The 23,993-nt window shown below is 37.4% G+C and overlaps 1 protein-coding gene across 1 annotated transcript in view; it reads right to left on the bottom strand.

The window, feature by feature from the left end:
- BAZ2B (bromodomain adjacent to zinc finger domain 2B) overlaps positions 1-23,993 on the bottom strand; it is a 156,271-nt gene that overhangs the window by 98,371 nt on the left and 33,907 nt on the right. Inside the window, exons 5-8 of the mRNA XM_052664305.1 lie at positions 8,806-9,006; positions 8,093-8,488; positions 2,113-2,716; positions 239-532 (exon numbers count right to left, since the gene is read on the bottom strand). Coding sequence (XP_052520265.1) covers positions 239-532; positions 2,113-2,716; positions 8,093-8,488; positions 8,806-9,006 — 1,495 coding nt within the window. The remainder of the gene's footprint in view (positions 1-238; positions 533-2,112; positions 2,717-8,092; positions 8,489-8,805; positions 9,007-23,993) is intronic.

Genomic DNA, 23,993 nt, shown 5'->3' with positions numbered 1-23,993 from the left:
AACATAAAAACAGGAAAGTATTTAAACTCAAGAGCTGCCATCAATCAGGTTCTTAAATTGGAAGCACAGAGAATAAAAATGGTAGTGAGTCATATCCTTTGAAAATACACGCTGACCTTCCTTAGCCTAAAATCTAGCCCTTGATTCCAATGAGATCATCCCCAGAACACTGTATAAATAAGAATTCTTGTTATGGTTTGATTTCTACTTCACAATAATAAAAATAAAGTGTAGGTACCAGAGTGTGGACTTGAAGTAAGTGTGGAAGAAGGTGTGCCAAGAAAAGCAGGTGACTGGGATTCAGAACATAAGGCAGCAGGAGCAGAGCCTGGGGCTTTTGCTATGTGGAGGTTACGAGGTGTTGAGTGAGCTGTGAGACTGATGGAAGGGCTTTTGACAGAGGAAGCTGTTTTATTCAGTTTCATTGAAGTTTTCTCTCCTTCAGTATCACTATCTGATTCATCTTGGTCTTTATCATCATCATCATCTTCTTCTGATCCTTCTGTATCTGATTCTGAATTACTATCTGATTCTGGGAAGTAAAAGAAGCATTTGTATATTATAACTAGATAATCACCAACAGTTTGCAGTTTGTATCTAAATGGAATAGTTCAGGAATCAGCATTTGTGACTGAGAACTCAAATGAGCAACTTTCCTGAAGAGTAAATGTAAAAATTACTATCTTAAAAGCTATTTGAGCACAAGGTATGTAGGCCATAAATGCTTAAAATTCTTCGTTAAAGTAACTGTTTTACTCAAATCATAAAACTTGAATCACAAAATTGTTCTTCTCACATGACACTATTCACATGATGAGTTTTCAAAATTATTTTCAATTTAATGAAGAAACTAAAGTATAGAGGAAACAGAATTTTATTATTTAAGTCAATAGATTTCAATAATCTGAGAAGTACACAAGGTTCAGTATGAGGAAGAGAACTCTGGAACTATCATCATTAGTTCTTCTGGGTTTTGAGGCAAAAGAAAACAATTTTGGTGGAGAGATACTTGGCTTTGGGGCTGCAGTTAATTCTACTCGTCAAGCTTCTCAGGCTTCACAAAAGATAGTATTACAGAAAAAACTGTGGGGAATAATTTAATGATTTAATAATTTAAGTTTGTGCTAGCAATGTAGTCCTATAAATTTGCATCTATTCCTATAGATATGTAAAACCTAATCACACAAATGATACTAGGCCTGTATTTTAATGGTTCCCAGAACAACAGCTTCTACGGAATTGTCCTTTTTGTGTAGTACTAGCTACCCATATCAAAGTTCATTATAAAAGTTACCTTTGAAAGCTATTAATACTATGTATCATGCAAAGTTGTGTTTATGGGAACCCTAGGAAAATATATTATTAGGAAAAGTTGTTCTTACCCTGAGCAAGTAGGTTGTTTTTACCTTATAGTCATTTTTAAAATTGTATAATTGATTATATTTTCCTACTTATATTGGTAGATAGAAAATTTAAAATTGGATTTGTGGCTGACCAGGAACAAATTCAAAAACTTTTATAATATGTATCTCATCTTTGTATTTAAATTTTAAACTATCTTATATTTTATATTTTCAATCTTCTGTGGAACAAGAAAGAGAGTTAAAGGGAAATAAAACAAGAAATTAAAAAGAAAATAAATAAAATCAGGGTATTCTATATGTTATTAAATAAATTCTGTGTTGCTAAGAATTATTCATAGAGATTTAGGCTTTGGGGTATTTTCTGAATGACTGAGTAAAATTTTGCCTTTCTTCAAAATATCCAGTGACACAATTTAACAAGTAGCAGAAAAGATGAAAAAGAAAGGACAAATGAGTGGTCATGAATTAAATGAAAATTAAGCAAATTCCTCATGTGCTTAATTCATGAATTATTTACTATCATTTTAAAGTTATTTGTTTAGTATTAAGTGAACAAGCTGAGAACTTAATTTAGGATTGTCAATCTCAATTATTCCTTTCCTTTACCACTCACTATAGAAAGGCACAGAGCTGCACGAAACAGTGAACGACAGTGATTTCAAGTCTGTGGATCTGAAGAACCTCTTTAAAATGTTTTGGTTCACATGGCATTTGGAGAAACACTTTAAACTTAAGAATAGAAAACAACCTGATTGGCTGTCATCAGAGTCATCATCTTCATCGTCTTCCTCATCTTCGTCCTCATCTTCCTCTTCATCCTCATTCGAATCTTCAGAATCTTTGCTACTAAGAATGTCTGAATCTGTTCCTCTAAACTGTTCCACTAGAGATTTTGCAGGATGAGAGTGAGGCTGTGTTTTCACTGTGTTTACATTGTTGCTAACTGCTTTTTCCTTCCCTTGACTATGCAGTATGGGAGAGGGAGAGGGTATGACAGTTGTCTGATTGCCAGGGGTTCTTCTTCCACTTGTACTCAGATTTATAGGTGAGGGAAAAGGGGTGCTACTTGCAGTAGCAATGTTTTCATTAATCTTACTCTGCATTTTAGTTTTGGTAGTAAGTGCCAGAGGAGCTTCTTGAATGACACTTTGAATAACTCCATTTGGTTGGTGATTACCTAAAAGTGCATTTGTCAAGAATGGATTAGGGTTGTTGTTTTCTAATGTTTGTTTTGGATGTGCTGGTGAACTAGAGGTTGGTTTTGGATTTGACAAAGCTGCAATAACCTTCTTCAGGCTCTTAGATGACTCCTGTTTCTTTAACTGAGCTGGGAATGTCTGTTTATATTGTTCCTGTTGAAACATAAAGTAGAATACAAAATAATAATGTATCATAAGAATAAAGACTACTTTTATTTGCTTTCTGTATCTGACAACAACTAATCATATACAAATTTAAACCATGATATTTAAGTGCTATAAATGTAGTAGAAGTGATGACTAGTTGATTGCTGAGCCTTGGCTAGACATATTTAAAAATTTAGTATGTCTTTCCTCTTCAAAATATGTGTTTCCTTACTGCTCTCCCCTCTTATTACTGCAGTTCCCATTTTTCTCAATGACCCAAACTTGAAACCTTAAAAAATCTTTACTTTCATTTTTTTCAAGTCAGCCACATTAATACTATGTGTTTTGAATTCTTTCATTGAAATACTGCTCAAATTTAAGACATACTATCACTTCTTCCTACCCAACTCCCAATATATGCATATGCCAAGGGCAATTTTCTCATAAAATAAGCTACATTTTATATTAGCTTTTTAGTCAAAACCTTCAGTGCCTCTTCCTCCACTGCCAAATTTATAAACCTTAAACACTTATATCTGATATTCAAATTACTTTTCAAGTAGACACTAACAAACCTCTGTAGTTCAACTGGAGTTTTGGCCATGCCCGCTGCATGTCATACAGTACTTTTACCGCCTCTACAGTTTGTTATAACCATTTTCTTTGCCTAAAATATCTTCCTCTAATACATTTCAAGCTGATGAAATCCTGTTCATTATTCAAAATCTGACTCAAGATGCTTCCTATATTTGTCCCAGCCTAAAGCACTCATCTCTCCTATCCTTGAGCTCTTTTATGTCCCCGCTTATAGCCTATCCTGTAGTTTTTTACAGTAACCATGATTTGAAGTTAGTAGAAAGGCTGGCTTAATGTTCTGTGGAATCTATTTTGTAGTGTCTTTACCACATCAGCATTGGAAAGAACGTAGAAAACAGTTTAGAGAAAACTACACTTTTTCAGGAAAAATTCATTTGTAAACCATTAAACCATAAAATTTACATCTGTAAATAGCAACAAAAATTTGACTATCAGGATCTTCATGAAAAGAATAACATCATATGAATTTCATTAAACTTGCATAATTATAACTAAAATATAAAAAAGAAAACTGAAGTAGAATGATTAAAATATCCAAAGTTGACAGAAATAGAAGTTAAATTTTGAAAGGTAAAATTCTGCAATGAAAACGGCTGCCTTGAAATTAAAATCAACAGTATTGTCAGCACTGGACCTGGACTCTTAATACGCAAGTCAGCAAAGATTTGTGGTGGGTTATTTCTTAAATATAAATGGAGATGGAATGCCACACAGAATGACTTATTAAATATTTTAAAGTACCAGTACTAATAAGCAGTAAGCAATTCCCATATAAACTTTTTTATCTTATTTAACTTATCTTAATGGTATTTGTTTAGAAAATTAAGTTAACTTTTTGTAAACAAACACTGAAATATAGTATTTGTACATAAGGCAATGCTTCACAAAGAGAAAGGGTTTAATTGGTATTTATTCAGTGAATAAAATATGGAATATTATACTATATAATTGTTTATCTTTTTAAAAAGAATTTTATAGCAAACTTTTACATAAAATATTTTAATATACTTAATTTTACTTAATATTTATATGAAACATAAATATTGTGTAGTATATGAGTGTATATATATATATATATATATAATGTACTCAATACTTCATATTTTACAAACATACTGATTTAAATTTTCAGCAGAAAAATTTAGTGTATTTTCATTCCTTGGAACAAAATTTTGTCACAGTCATTTTGTATTCAATAGACAGTATTTTTAATAGGCAGATAATATTCCTTCCAAATATATAGGATCAAGTCATAAAATCAAAACCTTTCCCTTTACTTTTATGTTTCATATTTTAATTTTCTGAAGTTGCTTCTCATTCTATAACTCTGAAGAATTACTTCTCAAATATTGACATCTGAAAGTGTTCTAAAATAACCCAAAATGACTGTATTTTATCCCAAGACTAGCTTCAGTTACGCTTTTACAGCAAATGTGCTATCCTTTTTGATATCAGGGGTGTGACATTAAGTAAGAGGGGAGAAAAATGAGACCTGTATGGTAGCAAAAGTCTTGCTACTTCAATATACCCTTGAGCGACCGGAGTATGAGAAGAGAGAGGTGCAAAGCTTTGTCCTACCTCGAAGCTCTTGCTCCCCTAGTCTTTACCTGACTCTCTGGAGACCATAAAAAATCTTCTAGGCAAAACTCCTGGTCTTTATTACAATTAATGTATACTGACTTAAATTAAATGTCTACAGTATAAAGTTTGAAAGGATCCAATAATTAAATAACACTGAAGAAAATCATCAACTAGTGCAGAAAGCAGATACATAGAAGGAAGAGTGAAATAATGGAAACTGTCATAAGAAATCAAGCAAAATTCTAAATATATTAGACTGTCACATAAAGAATGAAAGCTGATGTAAGAAAAGTATTTATAAAAATACCCTTTAACTCAATGCCTGCCTGCTGCCTGCTAAGTCGCTTCAGTCATGTCCGACTCTTTGTGACCCTATGGACTATAGCTTGCCAGACTCCTCTGTCCATGGAATTCTATAGGCAAGAATACTGGAGTGGCTTGCCATGCCCTTCTCCAGGGGATCTTCCAGACCCAGAGATTGAACCCATGTTTCTTATGTCTCCTGGATTGCCAGGCAGGTTCTTTACCACTAGTGCCACCTGGTAAGCCCTTAACTCAATTCTAGATACCAATAAATAGATAAAGTCATTCACAGTTGAATCTAGTGTGAATGTGTAGTCACATAAAATATTTCCCACTAACTACCATATTATTTCAGAAACACCAAGTTATTTCACCTTTATCATGGGCTTTGAAATCAGAATGATCTTGGTTTAAAAATCTGTCTTCTTGTAACTTGTTATATGATGTTGAAAAGTGACTTAACCTCTCTGAGCCTTAGTTTCTTTACCTCACAAAATTTTGTAAGGATTAGATAAGATCACATGGGTAGAAAGCCTAGCTTGGCTACATTTATAAAGCAAATGTTTAATAAATGACTTTATAATAGATGTCACATAAAAATCTTTAAATAGGAATTTAAGAAACTCTTAAAAAATTAAGAAAACTTTCAAAATGCAAGTAACTATTGATGTGGCTCTGTAAATTTATTTATCTTAAAGTGGAATATACATTCATGAAAAAATTAAAGTAACCAGTGCAAAGTAATTTTTAACTTGCTTAGCTTTTCAAAGAGAGTCAATAATATGATGCCAATAACTCCTAACAATTGACTGGTCCATTACAAGTTGTCCTATGTGTGGTATGATATCACTCGTCATTCCATTCAGATTAGTGGTTCTCAAATTTGGTTGCACATCTGAATCACGTGGGATGCTTTTTAGACATGCAATATCTTAATCTCAACACAAAAGATTCTGATTTTAAATTGTTCTGAAATGGTTAGTTCTCTTTAAAAGTTTTCCAGATGATTTTAATGGACACTTAGGCTTTAGAACTACTCATTTAGATTCTCAAAAGAGTTCTGATTTCCTCACTTTTCTTTGACCTTGTTCTTAAATTCTTCCCTGATAGCTTAGTTGGGTAAAGAATCCGCCTGCAATGCAGGAGACCCTGGTTTGATTCCTGGGTTGGGAAGATCCGCTGGAGAAGGGATACGTTACCCACTCCAGTATTCCTGGGGTTCCCTTGTGGCTCAGCTGATAAACCTACTCCAGTATTCTGGCCTGGAGAATTCTATGGACTGTATAGTCCATGGGATCGCAAAGAGTCAGATAGGACTGAGCGACTTTCACGTCAAATTCTTCACTGTAAAAAACATACGGATACCATGGGGGGAGGGCAGGTGGGATGAACTGGGAGATTGGGATGGACACATATACATTACTACGTATAAAATAGATAACTAATGCTGCTGTTGCTGCTGCTGCTAAGTCGCTTCAGTCGTGTCCAACTCTGTGTGACCCCAGAGATGGCAGCCTACCAGGCTCCCCCATCCCTGGGATTCTCCAGCCAAGAACACTGGAGTGGGTTGCCATTTTCTTCTCCCATGAGTGAAAGTGAAAACCAAGTCGCTCAGTCATGTTTAACTCCCAGTGACCCCATGGACTGCAGCCAACCAGGCCCCTCCATCCACGGGATTCTCCAGGCAAGAGTACTGGAGTGGGTTGCCATTGCCTTCTCCGGATAACTAATGAGAACCTACTATATAGCACAGGGAACTTTATGAACCCTGTGGTAACCTAAATGGGAAGGAAATCCAAAAAAGAGGAGATATATGTATATGTGTAGCTGATTTACTTTGCTGTACAGCAGAAATTAACACAGCATTATAAATCAACTATATACTCCAATAAAAACTAGTTTAAAAAATAAAGAGTCAATTGTCAAGGACATTGTGATTTTTTTTTTTGAGAAAGGCAGCATATCATAGTGATTATGAACAAGGACTCTAGTGTTATAGAGTCTAAGTTTGAATTCCAGCTCCATCACCAACTAGCATGTGATCTTGGGTGAGTTAAGTCATACGAATCTCAATTTGATCACATGAATATGTACATGTACATGATATTATTAGTGGCATTTACAGATGTCGTTATCCAATAACTAAATACATATGCAGCACTTAAAATAATGAATGGTTGGCAAAACAATAAGTCCTTCCGAATGATTACGATGCCTAATGATGGTTTTTATAAATAAGAGTCAGGCGACTGTGTTCAAACAGAATATTTTTTCTCCAGTCTTGTGCGTTCAAGATTAAAAAACACTGGTCATTTAATTACTAGAATTCTTCTGAACATATGATTGTAGACTACACAATAATATAAAATTAACAGCATGAAAATAAATACGAATTAAGTTTTCTGATGAGTGGTTCTGGTGTTTGTATAACAAAATTTACTCAAAATATTTTGTGTTTTGTATAATACATTAAGAATGGTAAAGTAAAGCAATTCTTAGAAAGGATTTTTTTGCTTAAAATTGATAAATTACAGGACTACAGGGGTAAATTATTTAAGAGTTCATTTCTTTAAAAAAGAATATACTAATATTAGGAAAAAAAGAAATTGATTCTAAACAAAAGTAACTGTGAAGTGTCCAATGCAAATATATTTATCCTGTTACTGCTAAATTACTAAGCCTAGGAAAAGATAAGATTGCGTTTATAAAAGTATATTAAACAGGTGTGTAGGTAAATATAAAATCACAGAAATTTAGTTTTCTGGTGTGAATATTCTATTCGTGGTGACTAAGAAAGTATAAATTTAAGAGTAGAATTCAGTTTAAACTTAAACATTGTAAGACTATATAAGAGCTCTTTGTCTGATAAAAAAATTCTTCTATAAATTATTTTTAACTCACCCGTTTGGAACGCAATTCACTGGTCAAAGAACTAGATTCTTCAGAGGTATTTTTATTCCCTGCTTTAAGTACATCAGGAGAAGGAACTATGAGTTTCATGTAAGTTTCCTTTTTGGCTTGATTTACCAAAGATAAAGGTTTCACATTGGACACCAATCCCGTAGACTGTATTACACTTGTGTGTTTGTTCACAGATTCCTCCTTTGCCTGAGAGCTTTGGAAAATAAATGGAAGCTGCTGTGACAAAACCTGAGGCTGCTTCTGCTGGGATTGGAATGATGAGTGAGTCTGGGATTCAGACAGAAGAGGTAATGGCTGGTGAATTCTTTTTTCCTGGGCTTTTTCAGTTGCTTTCTGTCCTTCTGCTTTTGGGTCTGAAACACCATGTAATAGCACCTGGAAATACAAATTAAAAGGCAACTTATTTAACATCTGTTAAAACAAAGAACATCAAGCAGTAAACCATGGAGGCGAAAAAGGGTATCTTAAAAAAGTGTTTCTAATGATTGATAAATATATAAAGCTCACTAAAAAATTCACAAACCGTCCCTTTAAAAATGTTTCTCTATCTCCTTTTTATTCTTGTGCAAAACGAAGAACTAAAGGCAATGATAAACTTTAAACTATATAGACTTTGAGAGTTAAGATAAGCCAGTTAATTCCTAAATATGAATAATGTGCAGATACCACCCAATGAAAGGATTTATACCTACCTGGTTGTTACTTTTCTGCTGTGCTTCAGTCTCTGAATCAGAATCATCATCTTCACTTTCTTCAATACTTTGATCTTCTTCTTCATCTTCCTCCAGGTCATCCGAATCACTGCTACTAATGCCTTCACTTGACGTGTCTGATGATGTGCCTGAATCACTATCACTGTTGCTAGAACTTTCCATAGCTTTCTTCCTTGGCTTCTGGATAAAGACAAGATTTTTTAACAAGATTTTTCTTTTTGGAAAAAATTCAAGTTTCAGTAAGAGGTATGCTCTTTTAATTCTTAAATGATATTTTCAATCTCAAAGTGTTATTCTAGAAAAAAGTAAAAAGCCACATGTTTTAAAGGTAATTATTAAAAAAACTGATCACATTAACTTATCTGACAGGAATCTCCAGTAAAAAAGTATAACATCTGTCATGTATAGAATATTGAAAACAGTATACAATGTAGTATGTATATGTGTAATATATATATATATATACACTCTCATATGACTGCCATGCTTCAAAATGTATGACAGATTAAAAAAAGCAATTTACAAAAAGATAATTCCAGTTATGATAAAGAAAACAACAGTTCCAGATATGTACACTGAGTTCTATATTTAGCTTTAATCTTTCTTTGTGTAGACAGTGAATCAGTAGCCAAACACACCTTTCTAGGTGCTTGACTACAATAAAGTCTATGATAGAGTCTCTGCCTTCAGAAAACTTACATTCCAGTGGTGGTGGTGGTGATAGACTAGACAGATAATTATTTTAAAAGCAAATAATTCCATACAGTAAAAGGTATTGTAGAAAAGATAAAATAGGCAGAAAAAGGCTTAAAGAATGGCTTTAGTTAAGTGTCAAGGAATTTAAGTTTTGTATATTTCCACATCAGAAAAGACAGAAAAATATGATAAAGAGAGAGATTAATTTCTGGAACATATAAGACTCTACAGGACAGAGAAAATTCAAAGCTGAAAAGGGACCTGAGGTCATATAAAAGGAAAGTTTTCCTTTTAAAGGACAGATAATGGTAGTGGATAAAAAGAGGAAAAATAATGATATAAACTATAACTAAATAACTATACAATAGTGAAAAAGTTAAAATTCTGCCAATAGGAAGACTAAAAGGGAGAAATGTCAAAACAACAAAGCAACAAGACTGACTACAAAGTTGCTTCAGAACATTTCTATAGTGTTTGCTGGTAGATAAAATAGAGAAAAGTCAGCAATGAATTACAAAAGCAACGAATTACACAAGTTATGGCTTTAGAAGAAATGAAGCCTTTCATAACTACGGGGTTTGGGAATAAAAGATAATAATACACCTCTACAAGAGGAGGCCAGGTTTTGAAGCCATAGTTTCAGATGGCAAACATATATTTTCCTTTGTGTCTTCTGAAATTTTATTTAAATCATATAAATACATGTGTGAAGAGAGTCACTCCTGTTATATTCTGCTTGCCATGATACTGTGTTAATTGCGCCAAAGTAGCACAGGAGAAGGCAATGGCACCCCACTCCAGTACTCTTGCCTGAAAAATCCCATGGGCGGAGGAGCCTGGTGGGCTGCAGTCCATGGGGTCATGAAGAGTCGGACACGACTGAGCGACTTCACTTTCACTTTTCACTTTCATGCATTGGAGAAGGAAATGGCAACCCACTCCAGTGTTCTTGCCTGGAGAATCCCAGGGACGGGGGAGCCTGGTGGGCTGCCGTCTATGGGGTCGCACAGAGTCGGACACGACTGAAGTGACTTAGCAGCAGCAGCACAGGTATACTCTTCAATAAGCTAATAGTCTCATCATTCCCTAAGCTCTTTCCCTTACAGTAAAGCAGAAAGGGATTTGAAATAAGGGAAATCACAGGATGAGAAAGACCAAAGCAGACATTAAAGGGAAATAATACTAATAGAGTAATGTTAAGCCTACCATTTGGGGGGCAGAGAAACAGCTCCTTCTTTGCGACCAAAATCTGTTTTGAATCTCTAAGTATGTTTGGGCTTCGTAGGTGATGCAGTGCTAAAGAATCCTTCTAACAATGCAGGAGACTTGGGTTTGATCCCTGGATTAGGAAGATCCTCTGGAGTAGGAAATTCTATGGACAGAAGAGCTTGGTAGGCTACAGTCCACAGGACTGCAAAGAGTCAGACACAACTGAGTATATAGGCACACACGTGTAGTAAGACTATGAAAATCGTAAGGAACCTAAACTGAAGTAACCACTTTCAGTTTTAGAGGAAACCAAGGAAGGAAGGGAATAAGGGAGAAACTCTGATTCAGCAGAAAAAAACCCAACAACTCCCCTTTCATTATCCAAGCAATCTGTGTAGTTTTCATTTACAGTTGTTATGATAGATGGTCCTACACTCCTTAAGAGCAGGTCGAGAGGTGAGGGTTCTAAAGCTTCAGGGACATAAAATATTCACTTGTAGAACTTTCTATAGCCAGCAGATTCCTGGACCCCAATTCTAAACAAGGCACAGGGATCTGCATTAAGAAGCACTTATTATGATTCTAATGCAGGTGGTCTTTGCAGATCATACTCTGACAGCATGCAAAGAGTCTGTTTTATAACAAATTTAGTCCTTGCATTAAAAAGAAAAAAGTAGATGTGATAAGATAAGTCCAGATATTAGGGAAAGATAGAAAAGTGAGTTTCAATATCACCAATTTCATCTCCTTAGTCCCTATTAATGTATATGTGTGGGGGAGTGGTTTTTTTTTAATTTTTACAATTAGGTAGTATGTATTTTTTCTGTCATTTAAACATTTTAAAAATGAGTCTTCTTAGATTCATAAAAAATAATCAAAGGAGATTTTACTAATTACCCCCTTTCCCCCCTACAGCGACTTAGCACCAGCAGCAGCAGCCCCCTACCCATTCTAGGAAAGCTTTTCAGAAGTCTCTCCTTGAACTTTCGTTTCCCTGGGTATTTATTTCTTTCAATAGCAAAACAAATACATATTCAAGGCCATTATGTAACCAGGCAGAGTTGTTCTAGTCTCTGGAGATACAAGGGTGTGACATACAGATAGCAACTCTGCTCTCATGGGAACAGGGAGAAGAGAATTAACAAACAATGTAAGAAAGGGTTTTTAGTGATAAATACCATGACTAAAACAAGATAATTGGATAGACAGTATGTGCTGGGGGTGGGATGAAGATGTAGATGTAATTGGCAGGTAAGATTCTTTTCAGTTGAGACCTAAATGGAGAGCCAGAGCCCATCCTAGAAAGATAAAAGAGCCTTTCAAGATGAGAAACAGCAAAGGAAAAAGCCATGAGCTGGAAACAAGTTTGACATGTTCAAAGAATGGAAAAGTTAGCCAGACTTGCTAGATCACAGAAACTCGGGAGAGAGCCATACGAAGTAAGGCTTGATGGACTGGCAGGGGCAGACCACGCTGGGTCTTACAGGCCATGGCAAGAATTTTATTCTGAGTAAGATAGAAAACTATTATAAAGAGTGATAACATGATATTTTAAAGTGATAAAAAAAATCACTTGCATTTTTATAAGACTGTTATGGTTGCTGTGGTAACAATAACTTGTATGGCAACAAGAGTAGAACTTAACCCTGAATTGTCTTATTTTTTTCTCAACAGGCTTTATGTTTGTATATTTTAGTCTCTGTTGACTTACTTTGTTAAATTTAAAATACCTGTATTTATTCTGAATATACATGTAGGCTATGTGACGGAATTGGACTTAATGATTTCAAGTGAGCATCACTGATATAAGCAACCCCGCCTTCTAGGAGGAATTATCAAAATTAGCTCAAGAACACTTTTCAAACTTCACATGAAAAGAGCTGATGAAGAGGCTTGCGAAAAGATGGCGGAGGAATAGGACGGGAAGACCACTTTCTCCCTCACAAATTCCTCAAAAGAACATTTCACCTCCGAGCAAACTCCACAAAACAACTTCGGTAGGCTGGCAGAGGTCATCAGGCATCCAGAAAAGCAGACCATTGTCTTCAAAAACAGGTAGGAAAAAATATAAAAGACGAAAAAGGAGACAAAGGAGGTGGGGAGGGAGCTCCGTCCCGGGAAGGGAAGCCCGTCCCGGGAAGGGAATTTTAAGAAGAGAGGTTTCCAAACACCAGGAAACACTCTCCCTGCCGAGTCAGTGGCGAATCTTGGAAACACAGAGGGCAACATAACAGGAAGGAAAAATAAAGAAATAATTAAGACCAAGAGATTACAAGCCCACCAGTAACTCCCCCAGCGGAAAAGCGGCACAGACGCCTGCATCCGCCATTGGGAAGTGGGGGCAGGGCAGGGACGCGCGGGAGGCGCGGGCTGCAGTGCTTTGTAAGAATCGGGCAGGAACGCCCCACGCGCAACCAGAACGATCTAACTGGGGCTAGCAAACCAGACTGTGGGATAGCTACCACGCGAAAAGCTCGAACATAAGACAGCACCAGGACCCCGCACAGAACAAAGGACGGAACGGAAAAAGCCGGCTGCAGACCATCCCCCGCCGGGGACAGGCAGCCAGAGCCGTAAGGACTGGAAAGGGGCAATTGCAGACCCGGAGAGACTTTACTTACCTAACTGCAAGCAGGCCTCTTTGCTAAGACTTCTGGGGGTGCTGGACACTCACAATCTGCCTCACGGGGGACGCCAGCGGTCCACCCAGAAAGCTGAGCAGCAGCGGCAGAAAAGGTGACACGCCGCGGCGATCGCGCTCGCCAAACTCCTGAGCTACTCAGACCTGGGAAGGGGACAAAGCGCAGTCCCAGCCGAATCTGTGCCTCTGAGGGCGGCCTGAGCGCCGAACCTGAGCGGCCTGGACCGGGGAAGTGCACGCAGCCTAGGGCCGGCCCCAAACGGTTCCCGGCGGAGCATCCTAGAGCCGGAGCGGTTTGTACGCCGCAAGAAGGGACAAGTCAGGCGGGGCTGAGACACTGTGCACACGACAGTGCTATTTGTTTGCAGCATCCCCCCTCCCCACAGCGCGACTGAACTAGTGAGCCTAAAAAACCAGCAAACAGAAGAAGTTAAACAGAGGGAACCACCTTGGAAGTGATCCCACACGGCCCAAAACATCAGAGAACGGCCAGATATATTTTTAATAATTTTAAAATCATTCCTTTTTTTTTTTTTTCTTTTTTTTCCTTTTTTTTTTCTTCTTTTTTTTTCTAACTATTTTTTTAATTGTTAAGTCTTCTATTTATCCTCTAATTTTTATTTCTATAACCTACTATTAATATTTTTTTTAAAAAAAAAGACTTTTTTTTTTTTTTTTTTTTTTTAAGGCAAACACCATATATAGCCTTTGGATGGTTGTTGGTGGTTTTTTGTTTTTTTTTGGTTTGTTTTGTTTTTTTGTTTGTTTGTTTTTTAAATAATTCTTGTGTGTTTTTTTTCTTTCTTCCTTTTTCCTTCTGCTCCTTTTCTTTAATATTGTATTTTTTAAAATCCAACCTCTACTCTAGATTTTTAATCTTTGCTCTTAGGTTTCTGTTGTCAATTTTGTACATCTAAAAACCCAAACTTCACTACCCAAATTTACCTGAGAGCGAGATTACTGGCTTGACCACTCTCTCCTCCTTTGGACTCTCCTTTTTCTCCACCAGGTGGCCTCTGCCTCTTTTCTCCCCCATCTCTTCTCTATCCAACTCTGTGAATCTCTGTGTGTTCCAGCCAGTGGAGAACACCTAAGGAACTGGTTACAGGCAGGATTTGTCTCTCTCCTTCTCATTCCTCTCTCTTATCCCCCTGGTCACCTCTGTCTACTTCCTCCCTCTCCTCTTCCCCGTATAACTCCGTAAATACCTCTGAGCGGTCCAGACTATAGAACACACATAAGGAAGTGACTACTGGCTAGCTTGCTCTCTCCTCTTTTGATCTCACCACATCTAATTCCAGTTACCTCTAACTACCCCCTCCATCTTCTCTTCTCCTTGTAACTCAGTGAACCTCTCTGAGTGTCCCTCAATGTGGAGAAACTTTTCATCTTTAACCTAGATGTTTTATCATCGGTGCTGTATAGTTGGAGAAGTCTAGAGGCTACTGTAAAAATAAAACTGAAAACCAGAAGCAGGAGGCTTATGTCCAAAGCCTGAAAACATTAGAGAACTCTTGAATTCAGGGAACATTAAGCAATAGGAGCTCATCAAATGCCTTCATACCTACACTGAAACCAAGCTCCACCCAAGGGCCAACAAGTTCCAAAACAAGACATACCACTCAAATTCTCCAGCAACACAGGAACACTCCCCTGAGCTTCAATATACAGGCAGCTCAAAATTATTCCAAAACCCTTGATGTCTCATAACCCATTACTGGTCACTCCACTGCACTCCAGAGAGAAGAAACCCAGCTCCACCCACCAGAACTCCAACACAAGCCTCCCTAACCAGGAAACCTTGACAAGCCACTGATAGAACCCCACCCACAGTGAGGAAGCTCCATAATAAAGAAAACTCCACAAACTACCAGAATACAAAAAGGCCACCCCAAACCCAGCAATATAACCAAGATGAAGAGACAGAGGAATACTCAGCAGGTAAAGGAACAGGAGAGTTGCCCACCAAACCAAACAAAAGAGGAAGAAGTAGGGAATCTACCTGAGAAGGAATTCCGAATATTGATAGTGAAAATGATCCAAAATCTTGAAATCAAAATAGAATCACAGATAAATAGTCTAGAGACAAGGATTGAGAAGATGCAAGAAAGGTTTAACAAGGACCTAGATGAAATAAAAAAGAGTCAAAATATAATGAATAACGCAATAAATGAGATCAGAAACACTCTGGAGGCAACAAATAGTAGAATAACGGAGGCAGAAGATAGGATTAGTGAAATAGAAGATAGAATGGTAGAAATAAATGAATCAGAGAGGAAACAAGAAAAACGAATTAAAAGAAACGAGGACAATCTCAGAGACCTCCAGGACAATATGAAACGCTCCAACATTCGAATTATAGGAGTCCCAGAAGAAGAAGACAGAAAGAAAGACCATGAGAAAATCCTTGAGGAGATAATAGTTGAAAACTTCCCTAAAATGGGGAAGGAAATAATCACCCAAGTCCAAGAAACACAGAGAGTTCCAAATAGGATAAACCCAAGGCGAAACACCCCAAGACACATATTAATCAAATTAACAAAGATCAAACACAAAGAACAAATATTAAAAGCAGCAAGGGAAAAACAACAAATAACACACAAGGGGATTCCCATAAGGATAACAGCTGATCTTTCAATAGAAACTCTTCAGGCCAGGAGGGAATGGCAAGACATACTTAAAGTGATGAAAGACAATAACCTACATCCCAGATTACTGTACCCAGCAAGGATCTCATTCAAATACGAAGGAGAAATCAAAAGCTTTACAGAGAAGCAAAAGCTGAGAGAATTCAGCACCACCAAACCAGCTCTCCAACAAATTCTAAAGGATATTCTCTAGACAGGAAACACGAAAAGGGTGTATAAACCCGAACCCAAAACAATAAAGTAAATGATAACGGGATCATACTTATCAATAATTACCTTAAACGTAAATGGGTTGAACGCCCCAACCAAAAGGCAAAGACTGGCCGAATGGATACAAAAACAAGACCCCTCTATATGCTGCTTACAAGAGACCCACTTCAAAACAAGGGACACATACAGACTGAAAGTGAAGGGCTGGAAAAAGATATACCACGCAAATAGAGACCAAAAGAAAGCAGGAGCGGCAATACTCATATCCGATAAAATAGACTTTAAAACAAAGGCTGTGAAAAGAGACAAAGAAGGCCACTACATAATGATCAAAGGATCAATCCAAGAAGAAGATATAACAATTATAAATATATATGCACCCAACATAGGAGCACCGCAATATGTAAGACAAATGCTAACAAGTATGAAAGGGGAAATCAACAATAACACAATAATAGTGGGAGACTTTAATACCCCACTCACACCTATGGACAGATCAACTAAACAGAAAATTAACAAAGAAACGCAAACTTTAAATGATACATTAGATCAATTAGACCTAATTGATATCTATAGGACATTTCACCCCAAAACAATGAATTTCACCTTTTTCTCAAGTGCTCATGGAACCTTCTCCAGGATAGATCACATCCTGGGCCATAAATCTAAACTTGATAAATTCAAAAAAATCGAAATCATTCCAAGCATCTTTTCTGACCATAATGCATTAAGATTAGATCTCAATTACAGGAGAAAAAATACTAAAAAGTCCAACATATGGAGGTTGAACAACACACTTCTGAATAACCAACAAATCATAGAAGAAATCAAAAAAGAAATCAAAATATGCATAGAAACTAATGAAAATGAAAACACAACAACCCAAAACCTGTGGGACACTATAAAAGCAGTGCTAAGAGGAAAGTTCATAGCAATACAGGCATACCTCAAGAAACAAGAAAAAAGTCAAATAAATAACCTAACTCTACAACTAAAGCAACTAGAAAAGGAAGAATTGGAGAACCCCAGAGTTAGTAGAAGGAAAGAAATCTTAAAAATTAGGGCAGAAATAAATGCAAAAGAAACAAAAGAGACCATAGCAAAAATCAACAAAGCCAAAAGCTGGTTCTTTGAAAGGATAAATAAAATTGACAAACCATTAGCCAGACTCATCAAGAAGCAAAGAGAGAAAAATCAAATCAATAAAATTAGAAATGAAAATGGAGAGATCACAACAGACAACACAGAAATACAAAGGATCATAAGAGACTACTATCAGCAGTTGTATGCCAATAAAATGGACAACATGGAAGAAATGGACAAATTCTTAGAAAAGTACAATTTTCCAAAACTGAACCAGGAAGAAATAGAAAATCTTAACAGACCCATCACAAGCACGGAAATTGAAACTGCAATCAGAAATCTTCCAGGAAACAAAAGCCCAGGTCCAGACGGCTTCACAGCTGAATTCTACCAAAAATTTCGAGAAGAGCTAACACCTATCCTACTCAAACTCTTCCAGAAAATTGCAGAGGAAGGTAAACTTCCAAACTCATTCTATGAGGCCACCATCACTCTAATACCAAAACCTGACAAAGATGTCACAAAAAAAGAAAACTACAGGCCAATATCACTGATGAACATAGATGCAAAAATCCTCAACAAAATTCTAGCAATCAGAATCCAACAACACATTAAAAAGATCATACACCATGACCAAGTGGGCTTTATCCCAGGGATGCAAGGATTCTTCAATATCCGCAAATCAATCAATGTAATTCACCACATTAACAAACTGAAAAATAAAAACCATATGATTATCTCAATAGATGCAGAGAAGGCCTTTGACAAAATTCAACATCCATTTATGATTAAAACTCTCCAGAAAGCAGGAATAGAAGGAACATACCTCAACATAATAAAAGCTATATATGACAAACCCACAGCAAACATTATCCTCAATGGTGAAAAATTGAAAGCATTTCCCCTAAAGTCAGGAACAAGACAAGGGTGTCCACTTTCACCGATACTATTCAACATAGTTCTGGAAGTTTTGGCCACAGCAATCAGAGCAGAAAAAGAAATAAAAGGAATCCAAATTGGAAAAGAAGAAGTAAAACTCTCACTGTTTGCAGATGACATGATCCTCTACATAGAAAACCCTAAAGACTCCACCAGAAAATTACTAGAGCTCATCAATGAATATAGTAAAGTTGCAGGATATAAAATCAACACACAGAAATCCCTTGCATTCCTATACACCAATAATGAGAAAGTAGAAAAAGCAATTAAGGAAACAATTCCATTCACCATTGCAATGAAAAGAATAAAATACTTAGGAATATATCTACCCAAAGAAACTAAAGACCTATATACAGAAAACTATAAAACACTGATGAAAGAAATCAAAGAGGACACTAATAGATGGAGAAATATACCATGTTCATGGATCGGAAGAATCAATATAGTGAAAATGAGTATACTACCCAAAGCAATTTACAAATTCAATGCAATCCCTATCAAGCTACCAGCCATATTTTTCACAGAACTAGAACAAATAATTTCAAGATTTGTATGGAAATACAAAAAACCTCGAATTGCCAAAGCAATCTTGAGAAAGAAGAATGGAACTGGAGGAATCAACTTGCCTGACTTCAGGCTCTACTACAAAGCCACAGTCATCAAAACAGTATGGTACTGGCACAAAGACAGACATATAGATCAATGGAACAAAATAGAAAGCCCAGAGATAAATCCACACACATATGGACACCTTATCTTTGACAAAGGAGGCAAGAATATACAATGGAGTAAAGACAATCTCTTTAACAAGTGGTGCTGGGAAAACTGGTCAACCACTTGTAAAAGAATGAAACTAGATCACTTTCTAACACCACACACAAAAATAAACTCAAAATGGATTAAAGATCTAAATGTAAGACCAGAAACTATAAAACTCCTAGAGGAGAACATAGGCAAAACACTCTCAGACATAAATCACAGCAGGATCCTCTATGATCCACCCCCCAGAATTCTGGAAATAAAAGCAAAAATAAACAAATGGGATCTAATTAAAATTAAAAGCTTCTGCACAACAAAGGAAAATATCAGCAAGGTGAAAAGACAGCCTTCTGAATGGGAGAAAATAATAGCAAATGAAGCAACTGACAAACAACTAATCTCAAAAATATACAAGCAACTTATGCAGCTCAATTCCAGAAAAATAAATGACCCAATCAAAAAATGGGCCAAAGAACTAAATAGACACATCTCCAAAGAAGACATACGGATGGCTAACAAACACATGAAAAGATGCTCAACATCACTCATTATCAGAGAAATGCAAATCAAAACCACAATGAGGTACCACTTCACACCAGTCAGAATGGCTGCGATCCAAAAATCTGCAAGCAATAAATGCTGGAGAGGGTGTGGAGAAAAGGGAACCCTCCTACACTGTTGGTGGGAATGCAAACTAGTACAGCCACTATGGAGAACAGTGTGGAGATTCCTTAAAAAATTGCAAATAGAACTCCCTTATGACCCAGCAATCCCACTGCTGGGCATACACACCGAGGAAACCAGAATTGAAAGAGACACATGTACCCCAATGTTCATCGCAGCACTGTTTATAATAGCCAGGACATGGAAACAACCTAGATGTCCATCAGCAGATGAATGGATAAGAAAGCTGTGGTACATATACACAATGGAGTATTACTCAGCCGTTAAAAAGAATTCATTTGAATCAGTTCTGATGAGATGGACGAAACTGGAGCCGATTATACAGAGTGAAGTAAGCCAGAAAGAAAAACACCAATACAGTATACTAACACATATATACGGAATTTAGAAAGATGGCAATGACGACCCTGGATGCAAGACAGGAAAAAGACGCAGCTGTCTATAACGGACTTTTGGACTCAGAGGGAGAGGGAGAGGGTGGGATGATATGGGAGAATGGCATTCTATCATGTATACTATCATGTAAGAATTGAATCGCTAGTCTATGTCTGACGCAGGATACAGCATGCTTGGGGCTGGTGCATGGGGATGACCCACAGAGATGTTATGGGGAGGGAGGTGGGAGGGGGGTTCATGTTTGGGAACACATGTAAGAATTAAAGATTTTAAAATTAAAAAAAATAATAATAATAATAATTAAAAAAAAAATAAAAATAAAAAAAAAAAGAAAAGAGCTGATGAAGTAGTTCTTTTTTTAAGTTTTTAAAACTGAAAATACAGGGTAAAAAAGTATAGAATTTTCTTTTTTAGTTTCAGTTCCCTTCATCTTCATTATACTTGAACAATACACTAACACAGATTCATTCCAGACCATGTATTATTAATACCTAAAAGTACTCTTCTGAAATCTTAAGTTCTAGTATCCCTCACATTGACAGTCAGTCTCTCTCTAGTGATACTTCTATGTAGATATAAACAGACATCCCTGGGCTCAGCTGCTCTTTGCAACACTATGAGACTGTAGCCCACAAATCTTTTCTGTCCATAGAATTTTCCAGGCAAGAATACTGGAGTGGGTTGTCATTTCCTACTCCAAGATATCCCTATGGTACCCAGAATTTCTTTCCTTATATCATTAAAGAGGTACCTCTGTAAGGTTTTAATAGCTGCTCCTGGAAATATTTTCTACTTTACCTTCACTTATTTTGTTTAGGAATGTCAGTGTGCTGTGCTTAGTTGCTCAGTCATGTCCGACTCTTAGAGATCCCATGGATTGTAGCCCCCCAGGCTCCTCTGTCCATAGTGATTCTCCAGGCAAGAATACTAGAGTGGGTTGCCATGCCCTCCTCCAGGGGATCTTCCTGACTCAGGGAACGAACCCAGGTTCCCCACATTGCAGGCAGATTCTTTACCGTCAGAGCCATCAGGGAAGCCCCAGGAATGTCAAAACAGATTCCTTACTAGAACGAAGGACAGAATCTCATACCCATTCCTCCAAAGTCTTGCCTTGCACATTGTGCAGGCACTAGATATATTAGATTTTACTAGATTTAGCACTTCTTCTAAGAGGTCTGTTGTTTTTGTTTAGTAGCTAAGTCATGTCTAACTCTACGCAGCTCCATAGACTATAGCCTGTCTTGGTACAGTCTCTGTCCTATACCAAGGACTATCCTCTGGACTATCTCTGGATTACCCTCTGTCTTTGGTATTTTGTGGGCAAGAATACCAGAGTGGGCTGCCATTTCCTTCTCTAGGGGTCTTCCCAACCTAGGGATCAAACCCACATCTTTTGTAATGACAGGTGGGCTCTTTATCATTGAGCCACCAAAGAAGCCTTCTAAGAGGTAAGGCATTACAAGGTTTAAAAGCTTGGGTATTTAACTTTCAGAAATACATATAGATATAGAAATCCCACGATATGAGGTCTAGGACATGCTTCAAAATACCATGGGAGCAAGCAGTGTGGTTTTTCCAGTAGTCATGCATAGAGTTGGACTATAAAGAAATCTGAGTGCTGAAGAATTGATGTTTTTAAACCGTGGTGTTGGAGAAGACGCTTGAAAGTCCCTTGGACTGCAAGGAGATCCAACCAGTCATATCCAACCAATCAGATCCAACTGATTTCCTGAAATTAGTCCTGAATATTCATTGGAAGGACTGATGCTGAAGCTGAAACTCCAATACTTTGGCCACCTGTTGCAAAGAACCGACTCACTGGAAAAAACTGGGAAAGATTGAAGGCAGGAGAGGAAGAGGACGACTGAGGATAAGATGGCTGGATGGCATCATTGACTCGATGGACATGAGTTTAAGCAAGCTCCGGGAGTTGGTGAAGGACAGGGAGGCTTGACATGCTGCAGTCCTTGGGGTTGCAAAGAGCTGGACATGACTGAGCGACTGAACTGAACTGAAGGAGTAGGTGGCATTTCAGTCAGTAAGTATCTGGTGTGCAGAGAGGCTGACAGCAGCGCAGAGGTAGGCCTTTGGAGCTCATACTAATGGGAATGCCCTCAAAACATACCATAAAGGAGAAGAGCAAAGAGTAGTTGAAGAGGAACAGGTGGAAAATATGACCCCAAAATATGTTTGTCTTGGGGCCCAAGAAGAGTCCCATTGAGTTTCTGTGATGGGTATCATCATTCTTAGTGGCTTCAGCAGATGACCTTCCCTCAGACTCTCATATGTCTTGTTATGTTCTGGAAAACAATTATCTTCTGTTGAGATGGAACTGAAAGGTCTTGAGGAAATATTTCTATAAAATATGCTCAGCAAGAGGAAAGCAAACTTTGTTTAGTTGATCCTGGAAAATATATGGAACTTGATGCTGTCTTGAGAAAGGACAAATGGAAATATAATAAAATTGTTTCTCGGAATTAAAAGTCAGAGCCTGAGAGACATATTGTTTAAAGTTCAGATCAGTGCTCTCTGCAATCAGTCGCTACACATATCCTGCTCTTAATGTGGTGTGTCAGAAGCTTCTCAATCCCCTCATATTATAGCTGAGATAATAGAGAAAGTGATGTTACAGGATCACAAACTTTTTTTTAAAAATCAACTTACTTTTTATTGAAGGATAACTGCTTTACAGAATTTTGCTGTTTTCTGTCAAACCTCAACGTGAATCAGCCATAGATATACATATATCCCCTCCCGTTTGAAACTCCCTCCCAATCCCACCCTTCTAGGTTAATACAGAGCCCCTGTTTGAGTTTCCTGAGCCATACAGAAAATTCCAGTTAGCTATCTATTTTACATATGGTAATGAAAGTTTCCATGTTACTCTTCTATACATCTCACCCTCCCCTCCCCACTCCCCATGTCCATAAGTCTATTCTCTAAGTCTGTTTCTCCACTGTTGCCCTGTAAATAAACTCTTCAGTACCATTTTTCTAGATTCCATATATATGTGTTAGAATACGGTATTTATCTTTCTCTTTCTGACTCACTTCACTCTGTATAATAGGATCACAAACTATTGACTCTCTGCCCTCAGAAATGTCAGGCCCTGAGAGTGGTTTTTATAAAATGTAGACAAAAAGGCAATGTTCTAGCTATTATCTGTCTTCCCAAAATGTTTGTAGTTGATGCTAGGGCTTGAACTCAGAATAAACCAGGACTTCTCACTCAAGAAGAAATTACAAATGGAAGCAGTCCAAATTCACTGATATGGTGGTACTTACTAGAAATTCTGGATATAATGTGTTGGTTCATGTAGCTGGAGGTCTCTCAGCTTACTTAGTAGGATGAATGATATTTGGACACAGTGGTGGACTATATTTAGTACAGCTGAAGTGTCACAACTTCCCTAGGATGATGTGGAAGAGGAATAGTGTCCAGAATGCTGGAGTGAATTTACCATGTGCAATCTGCACAAATCACCCTATTCTTGTTACTGCTTCTATAGCAGACAAGTTTAGTCAGGAGGCCCAAGCAGGAGAATTTGTTGAAAAGGATGTGACTATTGCCCACGGCAGAGAAACTCATGAAGCATCACAGATAAACATTGGCACACAGGAAATACCACCTGCTGGAGTGCCAGAAAAACTTGCTAGGGATCTACTAGTAGCGGTGCCAGAAAAATTAGCTAGAAAACTAACCACTGGCATGCTAGCAAAACTCAGTAATAAGCTGCCTGCTGGGATGTCAGTGAAACTCACTAAATGGTGTGCACTACTGGATCTACTGAACACAAGTGGCAGGACATCTGCCAGCTGGTGAGGAAGCTATTCACTGGGGGCACAGCATAAGACCAAGAGGAGAACACCTGAACCAAGAAGAAAAGCCCTTTCCTCTTCCAG

This window comes from Budorcas taxicolor, chromosome 2, assembly GCF_023091745.1.
Source record: "Budorcas taxicolor isolate Tak-1 chromosome 2, Takin1.1, whole genome shotgun sequence".
In the NCBI taxonomy this organism is placed as follows: Eukaryota; Metazoa; Chordata; class Mammalia; order Artiodactyla; family Bovidae; genus Budorcas; species Budorcas taxicolor.
The sequence above is the reverse complement of the archived record's forward strand: the minus strand, read 5'-3'. Positions and strand labels throughout refer to the sequence as shown.